Source organism: Lates calcarifer, linkage group LG18, assembly GCF_001640805.2.
Source record: "Lates calcarifer isolate ASB-BC8 linkage group LG18, TLL_Latcal_v3, whole genome shotgun sequence".
NCBI classification, from domain to species: Eukaryota; Metazoa; Chordata; class Actinopteri; family Centropomidae; genus Lates; species Lates calcarifer.
The window spans coordinates 13,453,561-13,469,281 of NC_066850.1; the positions used below are offsets into that span (position 1 = coordinate 13,453,561).

Genomic DNA, 15,721 nt, shown 5'->3' on the forward strand with positions numbered 1-15,721 from the left:
AATAGATACAATCAGAAATCACACAACATCATTTCGTAACAGCTGTAAACTGAGAATATTGTTGGTTTTATTTGTATCACCATTGCGTGTTTCCAGCATCCACACAAAATGATCCACATCTAGTTAAATAATGTGACTATTGATCAATCAATCAGTCATCCAATACAAATCCTGCATTGTCACTGATCTACATGACATCATTGTTCTGTCAGCAAAAAAAAGTCAGACGCCTCATCTGTGTGATGACATCATGGGGTGGGGTGGGGGGTGGGGGGTGGGGGGTGTCTCCCAGCTGACTGCTGTGATTGGTCTAAGACTTAGCTAGACCGCAGTGTTCTCCACAGGGATTGGTCGCTGTACTGATGAGGTCACCTCTCTGACTGAAGTTCCTTTATTCATGAGGACAGGCTGCAGTAGCTTTACACTAAGAACCAGACAGACAAGCTCTGAGATGTATTTTTGTAGTGGAAGCTCTGCAACGTCTGATGATGATGGTGAGTACAGATGTATTACGGGAGCCTGTACAGGACATTTCATTTGAACACAACTTGGCCTGAGATTTTTCTGTTGTGGTTTGTTTGGACTCAGAAGTCAAAGGACTTGGTTTTTATTGGAGCTTCAAAACCAGTTAAAGTAACTGGTCGAGATTTAGAGCCAGTTAGAGACAATGCTAGAACTTCTTAACATTTAAATAAAGTGTTTGAGCTTCAGAATCAGTACAAAAAAACAATAGAGGTTTGTTACCTTTTAAAGGAACTAGGCGAGGTGTGTTGCTTCAGAACCAGTTATGGGTACTCGTAGCACATTTAAACATTTAAATAAACTAATAGAGCTTCAGAACAGGTTATAGGAACTGGTAGAGGCGAAGAACCAGTTAGAGGAAGTGGTGGTGGTAGCACTTTAGAACCAAGCTAGAGAAACCTCAGGACCATTAAGAGGAACTGATAGAGGTTTGTCACTGTTTAAAGGAACAGGGCAAGGCTACAGCAGAGCTTCAGAATCACTTGAAGAAACTCAGAGAAGTCAGAGAAGCTGGTAGAGCCTCTGTGTATTTGTTACTGTGTGCAGTAATATGTGTTGTGTGTTTCTTTGTGTTTCAGATGAGGGGCCGTACACCAAACACTCTGCCGGGTCGAGACCTCCAGATGGAGCGCTGGCCATCAGGAGGCAAAGTATACCAGGTAACGCACACTCTCAACACAATCACACATATTTATTGTGCTATTATAATCTAGCTTTATTTGGACTTATTTGCTCTCTGTGTGATTCCACCAGCAGAGCTAATAATGCACAAAGATGAAGATAACAGCGCATTCACAAACAGAGAGTTAGCTGATGTTTTCTATCTGTGACCTGCAGGAAGATGCTTGCAGTCGCAGTTTATCTCCACCCACCTGGAGCTGGTGGCCTACTTACAACTTCTGAATGCTGTAAAAGATCATGATACTGTCGAGTACTGACTAGATAGCTGTTATAATGATGAAACAGCCTTTCAGTTCATGGTTTCCCCTGTAATTGAAATTAACTGGAACTGGAAGAGCTGGTAAGGCCTGTTAGATTTTTGGAACCAGTTTAAACTAGTTAGAAGAACTGGTGGTGCTTCTGAACCAGTTAGAGGAAATGCAAACCTTAAAAAGCAGCTGATTGATGATGTGGTGGACAGAGAACAGGAAGCAGTCAGAGGCACTGATAGATGTTTTGATCCAGCTAGAGGAAGTGGTGGAGATTCTGAACCAATTAGAGGAGAATTTCAGAATGAGTGCATAGGACTTGTAGTGGTCTAGAAGAACCACTTTGATGTGCTGGTGGAGCTCTGGAGAAAATGGTAATTGTTTAAAAATAGTTAGAAGAAGTGACTGAGCTTCAAACCCAGTTACAACAGCTAGCAGACATCCAGAACCTTTAACCAGTTAAAAGAGCTGGTGAAAGCTCATATAAACGATGTGGTATAGATTTGGAACCACTTATTGGAACTGGTAAATCTTCAAAACCAGTTAGATGAACTGGTAGAGCCTCAGGAGCAGATAAAGTAATTTAGTGAGAGAAGCTGGTAGAGCTTTTGAATTAGTTACACAAGCTTATGGAGCTCTGGAACCAGCTGATAGACGAACTGGTAGAGCTTGTAAACCAGCCATTGGACGCTCAGAACCATGTAAATGAAAGTCCTCATGAGTAGAATTAAAATTTACTGTTACTCTATTGCAGACACACTTCCTTTTCAGGCTCTGAAAATCTGAAATGCTGCTTCTCTTTGTTGTTCTTCAACTTCTTTCTGTGTAAAGTGAACACTTTCAAAAGTTTCTCCTCTGTTGCTGCAGGAAACTGGTTCATCTAACTTTTTTTTTGGTTCCAGAGTTGAAGATTTGGGGGTTTTCTTTTTCAGACTGAGTCAGCGCTGATGTTTTAGAAAAGCTGAAAAGAACACTATAAAGCCTCTTTGGAGGAAGAGGATGAGGGAGGAGAAGATGAATAATGGTCACTGCCAATGATCAGATGTCTTAATCCTGTCTGAACGAGAGAGGGTGACGCCTCGCTCGATTAATATTAAGATACAACATTTTAATAAAAATCCTGCTCTCTCTTTTATCACCTGAGGACTGGTCACATCACATTGTACTGAAATATCTTCCTCCCTCTCTATCCATCTCTTCTGCTGCTAAATATTTCAGACCTTTGATAAAATATAGATGGACAACTGAATAGAGGATGACTTCACTTCTCTCTTTGTCCAAATTATTATTTCATTTCTCTGTTCTGAGAGTTAGAGAAGAGGCTAAGGTGGAATGAAAAAAACTGGAAGACATAAAAGAGTTAAATTGTGCTGTAAAATGATTTTATGGTGAGAAGAAGTGTTCAGCCACATTGTTGTTGTGATGTAGACGAGTTTCGGGGCTGCTCGGTGGTGGAGCTGATGAAGAAGGAGGGGACGACACTAGGTCTGACAGTTTCAGGCGGCATTGACAAAGATGGGAAACCGCGAGTTTCAAACCTACGTCAGGGAGGTATCGCTGCCAGGTAACGCATCACTTCCTGTTCTATTTTATTCTATTCTTTTCCAGTTGTGGTGACGTTTTCTTGGCTCTTACTGTAACTGATGTTTCAAAAAGTGCTATAGAAACAATGTAAATTTGTTTTAAATATTATAAGCGTAGTCATCCTGACTGTAGGCACCAGGTTTGTGGTAATTGACCCAGTCCCAGTGGATTTAGAGCTGGTGTTTTTGACTGTTTGTTCAGGAGCGACCAGCTGAACGTGGGCGACTACATCCGCTCTGTGAATGGCATCAACCTAGCCAAGTTCAGACACGATGAAATCATCAGTCTCTTGAAGAACGTTGGTGAGCGAGTCGTCCTGGAGGTCGAGTACGAGCTGCCACCTGTCTGTAAGTACCAGTGATCGTAGTAGTTATATAAATAGAATAATATTAGCACATATTTACAGCTGCAGTCGGTCAGAGGCCACATTGACGTGTTGATGTTGTTTTGTGTTGCAGCTGTGCAGGGGTCAGGGGTCATGTTTAAGAACGTGGAGGTCACGCTTCACAAAGAAGGAAACAGCTTTGGCTTCGTCATCAGAGGTGAGGAAGGCGCTGTGTGTGTGTGAATAAATAAAAAAGAAATAGATATGAATACATTACACGACTGTGTGTTTTGCAGGTGGAGCCCACGAAGACAGGAACAAGTCTCGTCCCATCGTCATAACAACCATCAGGCCAGGTGGACCGGCTGACAGGTGAATGACCTCTGACCTTTTGTCTTTTGATGAAAATGTGCTCGATTTTTGTTAGACTGAGTCTCCTCAGTAAATCCAGTTGTTTTTCTAAACTCTGTTGTTCCTGATCAAATTTCCAGATTTTGGAATTAAGTAATGGATACAAGTAAAAATACTTCACTTTTACTCACAAATTGAAGAAACTATCAAACTTGACTGAAAAAGTCTCTGAAATGTCAGAAAGCTGTGAAGCTGGCTGAGAGTAGAAAATTATTATTATTATTATTTTTTTACACATATTTAAAAACAACAAACGTCACTAAGATGATATTAGTAAACTAATGTAAACAGGAGCTTCTGTACAAAACTGAAAACTGTCCCTCCACTCTCTCTCTCTCTAGAGAAGGAACTGTCAAACCAGGCGATCGGTTGCTAAGCATCGACGGGATTCGTCTCCACGGCAGCACGCTGTCAGAGGCCATGAGCATCCTAAAGCAGTGCGGACAGGAAGCAACACTGCTCATTGAGTACGACGTCTCAGTGATGGGTCAGTTAATTCTGTCAGCGATTATGAAAATGGTAGTTGATTTTTTTTATCAACTGAGCAATTGACTATTTTTCACATATGTAAAGTTGACTGTTGTCTGCATAATTTTGATTGGGGCATGTGGAAATGAAATAAAACAGGACCTGGGATTGAACTCTGTGGAACACCGTCTTAAATCTCTTTGTCAGACTCGGTTGCCACGGCGTCAGGCCCGTTGCTGGTGGAGGTTGCCAAGGCAACAGGCTCCAGTCTGGGCGTGGCTCTGTCCACCTCTATGTTCTGCAACAAGCAGGTCATCATCATCGACAAGGTCAAACCAGCCAGCATAGCAGACAGGTACCTGACTTCTGACTTCTGAAAATAATTTAATAGTTGTGTGTTTTTGCTTAATTTTATTTTATCGTTGTTGCAGGAATTTCTAACCTTTGTTATGTGTGTGTATCTGTGTGTATTGTGTATTTTTTGTGTGTATTTTGTGTGTAGGTGTGGTGCTCTTCATGCAGGAGATCACATTTTGTCTGTTGATGGAAAGTCGATGGAGTTTTGTTCTTTGGCTGAAGCCACTCAGCTACTCTCTGCCTCTTGTCAGACCGTCCGCATGGAGATCCTGCCGCAACACCAGGCCCGACCGGCCCTGAACGCACCACAACACGGTATAAACACACACATACTGGACTGATCTGGCCCTGAATGCACCACAGCATGGTATAAACACACACAAACTCTAGATAGAAAAACATGTAAGATAGCACACCGTATATATGAAAGATTACATAAATAGGATGTAATCTTTTATAAAGTTGTGATACAGGCAGCGACCTGACCTCTAACCTCTCCTCTTGTTTTAACCTTAACACCCTCCTCTGTGTGTGTTTCTGTGTGTGTGTGTGTGCGTGCGTCTGCAGTCAAGGTGCAGCGTAGTCCCCGCCCCCTCCCTTGGGAGACCGGAGGCTCCGCCCCCATCCTCCCCCCTTACCACTACAACACGTACCACCCTGACCAATCAGCTGCCAGATCGCACAACCGCCATACAAACAACCCTCGTATGTTCACCTCTCTCTCTCTCCCTCTCTGAAGTGTCAAATCTAATTTCTCTCTCTCTCTCTGATGTTTCATTTTGAAAGAAAGACCTCCACTCATTTTTGAAATTTTATTTTGAAAGAGAGACCTCAGCTCATCTTTGATGTTTTATTTTGAAGGAGAGGAGAGACCTCCACTCATCATATCTCACTCTTTTATTTTGATAGTGAGACCTCCACTCATCTCTGATGTTATATTTTGAAAGACAGACCTCCACTCATCGTCTCTCTCTCTCTCTCTTCCCCCCCATCTACAGCTCTCAGCCACTCGTTCTCTCCTGGCTCCATGTCAGCCTATAGTCTCTCGTCCCTCAACATGAGCACCCTGCCCAGGAACATGTATCCCACGAGTCCACGGGGCACGCTGATGAGGAGGAAGGCCAAGAAGAAAGACTTTAAGAGCTCATGTGAGTCTGACCCCTGACCTCTAACTGTCCTGACCCCCTTCCTAAATCATCACCCAGTCCTGACTCTCTCCACCTCTGCCTCCATCAGTGTCTCTCGCGTCCAGCACCGTGGGTCTTGCCGGTCAGGTCGTCCACACGGAAACTACAGAGGTGACGTTGCTAGGTGATGGCATCATGGGGTTCGGCCTGCAGCTGCAGGGTGGAGTCTTTGCCACGGAAACGTTATCATCACCACCTCTCATTGCTTACATTGACCCCGACAGCCCCGCAGAGAGGTAAACACACACCTGTTCACTGCTCAGTGTCAGTGAGTGTTGGTGTAATAGTGACTAACAATAACTTTATTTAAACAACACTTAAATAAATAATAAACAAAGAATAAAGTTAATTACAAAATAAAGCTCAACATTAACAGTTTATTCTTTTATAATAGTTATGTTGACTTAATATGTTTCTTTAATTTTGTTGAATTAAGAAAAATCTTATTTTTGATCAGTTTTCTCAATTTTCTTTTAAATATATTTTATTAAAAAATGTTTTTGCTCTTTTTCATGGTTATTGTATGATAATTGGTTGATTTATCTTAACGGTCTTAGTAATTTTGATAATTAATTATTTAATTATTTGTGTTCGTGTTTGTAGATGTGGTATCCTGCAGATCGGTGACAGGATCTTGTCCATAAATGGAGTTCCTACTGAAGACTCCACTCTGGAGGAAACCAATCAGCTGCTCAGAGACTCGTCAATCACTGCTCAGCTCACGCTGGAGATCGAGTTTGATGTGGCCGGTACGACATAGCCGCCGCTCTGAGAGTCATGCATGAACATTTTCATGTAACACCTCATTTGAGATGGAATCTCCACTTTAAGACTGCACTTTGTGATACGATTTACAAAGTAGACATAACGTGATTTAACGTTAAATATCACAGAAAGCACTTAATGTCTTTTGTGGTACTTTTAGTTTTATTTTTGATGTAAAAACAGTGTTTAGGCCTCTGTACAATATGTTGTTGGTTTGTCCGTCCATCTGACATATCCAAAAGGTCAAAGGTCATTATTTATGGCCATTATTTAACTCCATAACTCAGAGAGAGAGGTTATGACCATATTTCCCACAGCTTGTCTGGTTGGTGGCAGCGTACAACCAGAAGGCGGTGATTCTACTTAAGTCTTAGTTTTTATTGATGAAATTCAAGCTGCCGACACGTGAGCAGAGACAAACCAGCCATCTGGCATCTGTTTCATCTCATTCTGTGTTTAGTTCTGCTTTTCTGGTGTCTCTCTGTAATTTGTCGGACTCTTTGTTAATGTAACATACTCCGACTCTTATAAATAACCACCTACGCCTGAACACAACATGTTGTCATGATGACTCAGACAGTGAATGATGAGCTGAATGAGATATCACTGATGATAATCACAGCTCAGCTCACACAAGCAGCAGCCACATCGCATATGATCCTCTATAGTTACACAGCCCCAAGCTGTATGGTATGATTACCAATTATCTTTTGATGTTTTAGATATTTTTTGAACAAAAATGCAAAAAAATGTTGTTTCAACTTTCTCTAACTCTAAATTTGATGCGTTTGTTCATCCAATATGATGATGAACTCAATGAATATCTTTGGATTTTGGGTAACCAATTTCATTACGTCTCCTTGGACTATGGCATTTGTTTTTACTATTTTCTGACATTTTATACACAAAACAATCAATCTAGACAATAATTGACATACTAATTGACAGTAAATCTACTTGATTCCATTGCTCTGTCTTAGTAATTTAATGTCTTTGTTGTTCAGCAAAGATGGAGAGGTTTGTGAAATATTCTGACAACTACCAACAGATGCCAGTAAGGGTCATGAAAAGATCAAAGTCCCTAAAAGGATTTGGTCAGCAGTTATTACAGAGCTAAAAGTGAGGAGAAAGCCTCTCTGTGAATCTGTTTCTCTTTGAAGTGAAATTTGCGGCTCACAGCCTCTGTCTGTGTTTCAGAGTCAGTCATCCCGAGCTCTGGAACGTTCCACGTGAAACTCCCGAAGAAACCAGGAGTGGAGCTGGGAATCACCATCAGCTGTGAGTGAAAAAAACCCCCACAACTTCAGTTTACTGATGGTGCAACAACACCTGAGAAATGGACGACCAGAGAACATAAGCACTGCACGGTGGTGGTCACCTGAGTAAATCCTCCGTCATTAAGGTTATAATGTTCAGTTTGTGTTGAGACAGTTTCAGAGAGGTGAAGGTTTGTCATGCTATATATAAATGGAGTGGATGAAATAATAGAAACACCTGTCAGTGCACTCGTGAGCACTTTATGAGAAACAACTGTTTAAACTTGGTTCTTATTATGTTTTTGTGTCATCTGTCCCTTTCTCCTGAATGTGATATCTCAGTAATGCCATAAAGAAATTTGTTCACTTGGACTCAGGGATAAACTGATTAGAATTTGGTGGTCAAAAGTCAAAGGTCACTTGGCCATAACTTAAGAATTCACTTTCCTATATATGGAGTGGTTGGCACAGGAATAAAACTAGGGATTCAGAAGGAGGATTATGACTCATGGTGGTTGCCAATGAAATATTCCTGCTTCTCTGGATATTTTAACTGAAGCACTTTCAAACATAAAATACAAAAACAGGTTTATTGAATTTTAATTCTACTTTGGTGTTACATCATGTACAAGCTTCAGGGAGATTATTTTTTTATTTAACATGACTGATGTAATCTTTAAATGTTTGGCCCCAGACCTCCTCGTGTTGTGATACGTTTGTTAGTTCAGTATTACATTTCCTGCTTTGATTTTATTTCTCTTTTTAACATTTAATCCTCATCTCTTGTAGCAGCTGAGAAAACATGTTCAATTATTCACAGTTTTCCTGTTTGAACTTTTGTTGCTCTGTGTCTCTGCAGCTCCGTCCAACAGGAAACCAGGTGATCCTCTGATCATCTCTGACATCAAGAAAGGCAGCGTTGCCCACAGGTAACACACACAGACACAGACACAGACACACACACACACACACACACACTCACTCACTCACTACAGTATCTGATGGTAGAATAAACTCAAACATCAAAGCTTGGTCAACTGTCTATAGTTGGTTGGTTAATTAGGTTAACAGTTGAGGACAGTATGTGTGTGTGTGCGCGCGCGCGTGTGTGTGTGGTTTATAGGTCAAGCAGAAAATGTTAGTTAAAGAGCTTCTGTTGGTGGCAGCTGTTTACAGTGAGTTATTTTTAACAGGGCAGGAAAGTTACAGTGCATTTTGTGCTATACAGTATATTTACACTGATCAGGGTCCGTCATTCATCAGGATGAATTTTTTATATTGATATATATCATGCTGTAAATCTCTTGACATTTTTTAGGACAGGGACGTTGGAGCTTGGAGACAAGCTGCTGGCCATTGATAACATCCGGGTGGAGAACTGCTCGATGGAGGAAGCTGTTCAGATCTTGCAGCAGTGTGAGGAGCTTGTCAAACTGAAGATCCGCAAAGACGAAGACAACTCAGGTTTCATTTCTTACAGTTTGTTTTACTGCCTTTAGTCCAGAATATTCCTGTGGGAGAAATCATCAGCTGCTGTTTATCCGAGGCTTTGATGTTGTGGGCTGTAATGAATGTTGTTGCTAATGAGACTTTAGACTGATTATCTACAGTTGTGTCTTACAGTGATTCAGAGATTTAAGGGTTTAAAATGTATTCACACTGAAAAAGTGACAAAAATAAGTCTCAAAATGTATGTTAATTGGGCATTATTGAGCGTATACCCATATATCACATATATATATTGACAAAAACCCAGAAGCTGCTGGAATACTCAATACTGCACGAATTCAAAGATTTTGTCCCAGTCAATCATTTACACCTAAAACATGGGAGAATAATCCTGGTTGAAAAACACCAGAGTTATCCTTTAATCTGATTGCATTTCAGCATCTTAGTTTTATTCCTGAATAGAGATGTCTGAGCTGAGCACCATCAGCAGCGGCACAAGGTCAAACAGGCACATGAAGATTAAATGTTAAACATCACTGTAATAAATTTATTATCTCAATCTTCATATCTTATCCACAGAGAAAGACCTTTTTATCAAAGATCGATAAGATCCTTTATATTTAACTAGAAACATCACTATGTATCACTACCAGACTCCATTGACAAAAACAGGAATTTTATCAAACAGAACATGCACAGCTTATTGTAGAACCTCATCAAGGACCCCTAAAAGCTTCTCAAGGACACTTTGAAACTAATCAAGGACCACATAACTTCCTGTATGGGCTGCTAGGACCTATCCAAGGACCTTTCAGAGCCTCCTCAAAGACACCTAAAACCTTTCCAGTCACCCTTTGAACCCCATCAAGAGCACTTGCCTCCTCATGAACCGCAAAAATTTCCCTAAAGAATCCCTAGAGCCTATTCACTGTCCATTTAGACATTGAATGAACCTTTATTGAACATTTCAGATGAACAGGAAGTGTCTGGCAGCATCATCTACACGGTGGAGCTGCAGAGGTACGGTGGCCCACTGGGAATCACCATCTCAGGCACTGAGGAGCCATTCGACCCCATCATCATTTCTTCACTGAGCAAGGGGGGGCTGGCTGAGAGGTAAACCCATTGACATCCTGTTAATTTAATCACTGCATATGAAGGCTTCTTTCATTGTTTCTTTAATTAAATATTTAATAAGGTCTGATATTACATGCAGATGTTAGTCATGTTTTAACAGGTTTATGACAAATTAAATTACGTAACAACTTTTAGAAATAGTCAACGCTCAAGTAAACAGGTGAAGAGGAACTTAAAAGTGGGTTTTAGTTGATTTTTATGGAGATACAGTAGATAGAGTAACTAGAGGAAACTAGAAACTAAAAGAAAACTTAGATTAAATTAATTAATTAAATTAATAATTTTTGTTTCCCTATTTTTTTCCTCCCTGGTTTTTGACTTATATTCACTATTCTTTGTGTTTTGTTTCATTAATATATATATATTACTTTATTTACTTATTTCAAAATACTTTAATCTGCAACTATTCTGATAATTCATTAATTGTATTAAGCAAAAAATCAAAACAGTCACTGGTTCCAGCTTCTTAAATGTGAAGATTTGCAGCTTTTCTGTATCGAATCTGATAAACTGAATATTTAGGGTTGTGAACTATTTAAATAAATCTCCTTTAGCTGTGGGGAACTATATAATATTTCACTATTTTCTGACATTTTATAAACAAAATGATTAATTGATTGAGATCATACTCTCTACTTAATTGATGATGAATAATCATTATCAGCTCTCCTGTATCAGTGATAAACACACTGAGTGAAATACAGAAATATTCAAATGAAAACATTAAAAACATGAGACTCGCCACAGATTTTATTTTACTCTGTCTCTTGTAAAATATTAACTGTGTTTTAAACACTGTCTGAAGGAATAAATTATGAAAAATTATTAGATCAGGGTGAATTGGAGAATGTCGCCCCCTGGTGCTCATAATCAATAATTACATAATTTTATTCAATTTTAACATTATTAATTAAATTAATTAGTAAATATTTTTTATTTCAGAAAAGAAAATGCACACAATTAATAAAGTGTCTTTATTTACATTTGTTGATCTGCCTATAAATGCAATTTCAAGCTATTTTACCTAACGTTACTGTTTCAAATGATGTTTTATTAGATTATTTTATCATTTTATCAGGTGTAATTTCCTATTATGAGTTTTTGCAGAGAGTCATAACCCAGTCTTTACATGTATGTCTGTTTGTGGTATTGTTTGTGTTGTAGGACCGGTGCGATCCATGTCGGAGATCGTATTCTTGCAATCAACAGCAGCAGCTTGAAGGGGAAACCGCTGAGTGAAGCCATTAGTCTGCTGCAGCAGGCAGGAGAGACAGTCACACTGAAGATCAAGAAACAGGGAGAACGTATGTTTAACAACTAAACAGATTAGAAAACAATATCAGTCTCTGTGCTCTGGGATGTTTGGGTTGGGTTTATGTAATTTAAGCAGAATAACCTGATATTGATGGTTAAAACTTGTAGTTGTAAATTAGCATGTTTCCACTCCGCCAATATTTTATAAGAGGGTATTCTAGGATTATTCATGATTTTCAAAATATAAAATAAAATAGAGGCAATTGGTCCCCACTTACCCCAGTTTGCACCAAATTTCAAACCCTATCTTTCCTGGATTCATAACTCAGTCAGATCTGAACACACAGACAAAATAACATATTTTTAGATTCAGTATGACTTAAAATTCCTAAGGATATCATTATTTCAGATTCCAGTTGTGAATTAATGTTTATAAATCCTCTTAGAAATCACAGAAAAATATGCTCCTTACACCTGCAGAACTTGCCTGAGAATCATCATATTTTTGAGTTTTCTTCAGTTTGAAATTAATTTTGTGATAGTTGTCTGTACATCCATGGATACACAGCAAACAGGAGCTGATAATAGACACTTTTAATGTAGCCAATTTGCCAAAAACATAAATAAATACAGGCTTTAAACAACAAGGCTTTAAACATGGAGATTTTTAACTGAAATGACAAACAGGGGACAAGCAAAACTAAACTTTTGGTTCATTATGAACTTTTATTTTTACCTCTCTTTAGTGTCAAGTCCGAAGTCCTGTGTGATTGGTCCAGGTCTGGGGTCGGGGACGGGGCTTGGTCATGAAAACCAAGATGGGGAGGATGAGCCTGTCATCATGGTTGCGCCGCCGTCGAGCCAGAGAGCGTTCACTACTCTGCCGTCTGTCGACAGCGCCGTGGAGTCCTGGGACGGATCCAACATGGACAGCAGCTTCACCACGCCGGGTAGGAACCTGACCTCTGACCTCTGTCATTTTTTGTCTCTTTGTGGTACTTTTTTGTGTCTTTGTAGTCATTTGTTTTGTTTGTATTCATTTTGAGTCTCCTGAGTAAATAATTATTGGCCATTATTTGCTGCTATGACAGTGAACAGGGTATTATATTAATTCTGTGTGGCATTAAAAAGTCTTTTATCTGGTGAAAACCTCAGAAACAGTTAATAAATCAATACAGTTACTAATAAAATGTTTCTGTGTTTGTTTGTAGCTCCACCATTTCAGTCGTCTCCGTACAGTTTCCACGAGTGGCGCAACACTAAGACAACCAACAGCCAATCATCGTCCTCCACTCGCCAGAGAGCCAATCCGCTGTCAGATCTGGGTCTGAGTGATGACGACTGGGACCGCCCACCACTTGGAGGGTGAGACAGAGAGTGGAAAGAAATGAGAGCCGAACAAATGACAGACATTTTCCTCTGAAAAGTAAAAAGATATGCAAAACAACGGGATGCGTTTTCCCATCCAGTCAGTCACACACTGAAAATCTAAATACATGTCAAACCAATCACATAGCTTGTTAAACTAATCAGCCCTAAATACACAGTTACAAAACACACAGTTAAAACAAGAACCAGATCACTGATGTCAATATTTAATTTTACTTTTTCCTTTTTCCAAAAAAAGTTTCCTCTGTGCAGTTACAGAAAACAACTCCCACTCCCCCTGCAATAAGAGCCAGAGAAGTTCACCTTTTTGTATTTCTAATTTTTCCCCCTAGATTCCCTCAGCTGCCTTTTATGCCTTATTGCCTTATTCAAATCACTGGTGGTTGCTAGCGGCAAGCTATCAAGCAGCAATAACAGCAGTGTGTCTCTGTCTGCAGAGCCTGTAACCTGCCCAGCGGTTTAATTACTGACAGCAGGTATCACGCTGATCTTTGACCTTTAACCCTCCCACACACACAGTCCTCTGTCACCCCTCTGACCTCCAGCCAAAACCCACACCTGGTGACCTTTGGCCCCTGGTACACTGACACATACACCCGGCGGATGTGTATGTTGTCACTGCCCATGCCCCACCCCCCACCCCCCTCCCTCTGTTGTGAAAACACACTCTCACCAGCATGACCAGTCCGTCACCAACCAGTCCTCTCTGTGTGTGAACCCACCAGGCTGTTCTTCTCTCTGATTGACTGTTCACCTTTCCCCTCCAGGTTCACTGTGGGGCATGATGGGACAGAACCAGACCAGGAGGAGAACTTCTGGTCTCAGGCTCTGGAGGATCTGGAGACCTGCGGCCAGAGCGGCATCCTCAGAGAACTGGAGGTGAGTAGTGGTAGAAGTAGAACTAGTAGTAGCAGCAGTAGTATAAGGTGTACAGTCCTCTGTAAGAAATACGTGTTTTTACCTTCTTTGGAAATGAAAAGAGAAATGACTCCTTCTCTTCCAGGAGTCTGGAAAGGAGACGCACCTCCTCACTCTGGTATCCTTCTCCTTCCTCCCCACTACTAACACTCCTCCTGTCTTCTCCTCTCTCTTTTCCCTCCTCTCTGTAACTGGACTTTTAGCGTCGTCAAACGTCTGACATGTTAGCTGTTTTTGAATGTGACTCTAACCGCACCCCAGCAGCAAAGCAAGCTACAGACCATGGTGATGTCATTTGTGACATCTTAGTGACATCAACCAGCTTCTGACCAATCACGTGGCAGAGTCATGTTGCACCAGGCATGGCAGAGTTTGAGCAAGGCATGCTGGGAGAGCTTGTGCAAGGCCTGATGGGTAGTTTGTTTTGCCCGTCATGAAGCAGATCTGTCAGCCATGCATGCGTCTGATGAGTCCTTGATTCTGATTGGCTGAGGAGTGAGCATCTGTTGAGTGATGTGAGAAGACTAGGTGCTATCATCAAACATGAAATAGGCATAATCTTATTAGAAACGATAGCAGATTATTGAAAAAATCTGTTTTTTTCAGTAGATGTCTTCAGTAGAAAGAACAGTGCATTGAATTAGTGGAGCCTACCAGCTGAAATAACAGTAGATCCTGTCAATCAAATCAAGAGAAGCTCCTCTCAGTAGATCATGTCAATAAAATCAATAGAAGCAGTTTTTTTCCTAAAAGCTACTGTTAAGTAAAAACAGGAGTAGATCCTGCCAGTAGATCATGTTAGTAAAAATAGTATCCTGTAAACAAAAACACCAGACGCTACTGTTAGTCCTGAAGTAAAACATAAGTAGATCAGTAGATCCTGTTGATAAAAACAGCATTAGACCCCGTCAGTAGAAACATTAGATGATCCTTTCAGACAGTCGATTCTGTCAGTAGAAACAGTAGTAGATCAGTAAAAACTATGGTAGATCCTGTCAATAGAAGCAGTAGTAGATCATATCACTTGCCAAACAATGGTTGACCCTGTCAGTAGATATTGTCAGTAAAACTTTCAGCAGAACCAAGCAGTAGAAACAACAGTAAATTATCACAGTAACAATACCTTCTATCTCTTCAATCTCTAGTGAACAGAAATAACAATAAACTCTTTAAGTAGGTCCTGTCAGTAGATCCCATCAGATGAAGCAACAATAGAATCTGTCAGTAGATCTTGTCAGTAGAAAGCTGTCCTGTTCTGGTGTGATCGTGCTAGCTGGGGTCAAAGGCTGCCCAGGTTGCCTTTAATCTCCATGTTGATGGATCAACTCCCAGTGTTTTTAACCAGCTGCCCTCTGATTGGATGGTTTTGATTGATTGGCTTTCTCTGATTGGCTGTCTCCAGGCAACCATCATGTCAGGCTCCACCCTCAGTCTGAACCATGATCCCACCCCTCTGCGCAGCACTCTGGGGCGCCAGGCGAGTTTCCAGGAACGCAGCAGCTCCCGACCACAGGTAATTCTTACCTAGACTGTTGTACTTGGTGACACGTATGGTATGTCACGTCTTAAAAATTAGTTATTATAATTATTAATTAATTATTCCTCTGCACTTTCCCAGGTGACTCCAAGGTCCAACACCTTGCCCTCTGACCCCCAACGCCGAGCCTTTGCCATGAGGAAGATGAGGCAGGAAGTCAATGAGATCCTAAACCAGAACCCTGTGGAACTCCACAAGGTGACTGTTAAACCCCCTGAACACCACACTTCACT

The 15,721-nt window shown here is 40.6% G+C and overlaps 1 protein-coding gene across 2 annotated transcripts in view; it reads left to right on the forward strand.

Annotated features, from left to right (window-relative positions):
• grip1 (glutamate receptor interacting protein 1) overlaps window positions 1-15,721 on the forward strand; it is a 50,478-nt gene that overhangs the window by 29,143 nt on the left and 5,614 nt on the right. Inside the window, exons 2-24 of one of the 2 annotated variants that reach the window (XM_051077906.1) lie at window positions 1,101-1,181; window positions 2,880-3,015; window positions 3,237-3,382; window positions 3,494-3,577; window positions 3,657-3,732; window positions 4,113-4,258; window positions 4,447-4,594; window positions 4,742-4,911; window positions 5,164-5,301; window positions 5,595-5,744; window positions 5,833-6,019; window positions 6,387-6,532; window positions 7,746-7,826; window positions 8,664-8,733; window positions 9,123-9,268; window positions 10,225-10,369; window positions 11,555-11,694; window positions 12,391-12,594; window positions 12,856-13,009; window positions 13,801-13,912; window positions 14,037-14,069; window positions 15,354-15,464; window positions 15,570-15,686. In XM_051077906.1, coding sequence (XP_050933863.1) covers window positions 1,101-1,181; window positions 2,880-3,015; window positions 3,237-3,382; window positions 3,494-3,577; window positions 3,657-3,732; window positions 4,113-4,258; window positions 4,447-4,594; window positions 4,742-4,911; window positions 5,164-5,301; window positions 5,595-5,744; window positions 5,833-6,019; window positions 6,387-6,532; window positions 7,746-7,826; window positions 8,664-8,733; window positions 9,123-9,268; window positions 10,225-10,369; window positions 11,555-11,694; window positions 12,391-12,594; window positions 12,856-13,009; window positions 13,801-13,912; window positions 14,037-14,069; window positions 15,354-15,464; window positions 15,570-15,686 — 2,921 coding nt within the window. The remainder of the gene's footprint in view (window positions 1-1,100; window positions 1,182-2,879; window positions 3,016-3,236; window positions 3,383-3,493; window positions 3,578-3,656; window positions 3,733-4,112; window positions 4,259-4,446; window positions 4,595-4,741; window positions 4,912-5,163; window positions 5,302-5,594; window positions 5,745-5,832; window positions 6,020-6,386; window positions 6,533-7,745; window positions 7,827-8,663; window positions 8,734-9,122; window positions 9,269-10,224; window positions 10,370-11,554; window positions 11,695-12,390; window positions 12,595-12,855; window positions 13,010-13,800; window positions 13,913-14,036; window positions 14,070-15,353; window positions 15,465-15,569; window positions 15,687-15,721) is intronic. The other variant, XM_051077907.1, reaches the window with a different exon arrangement.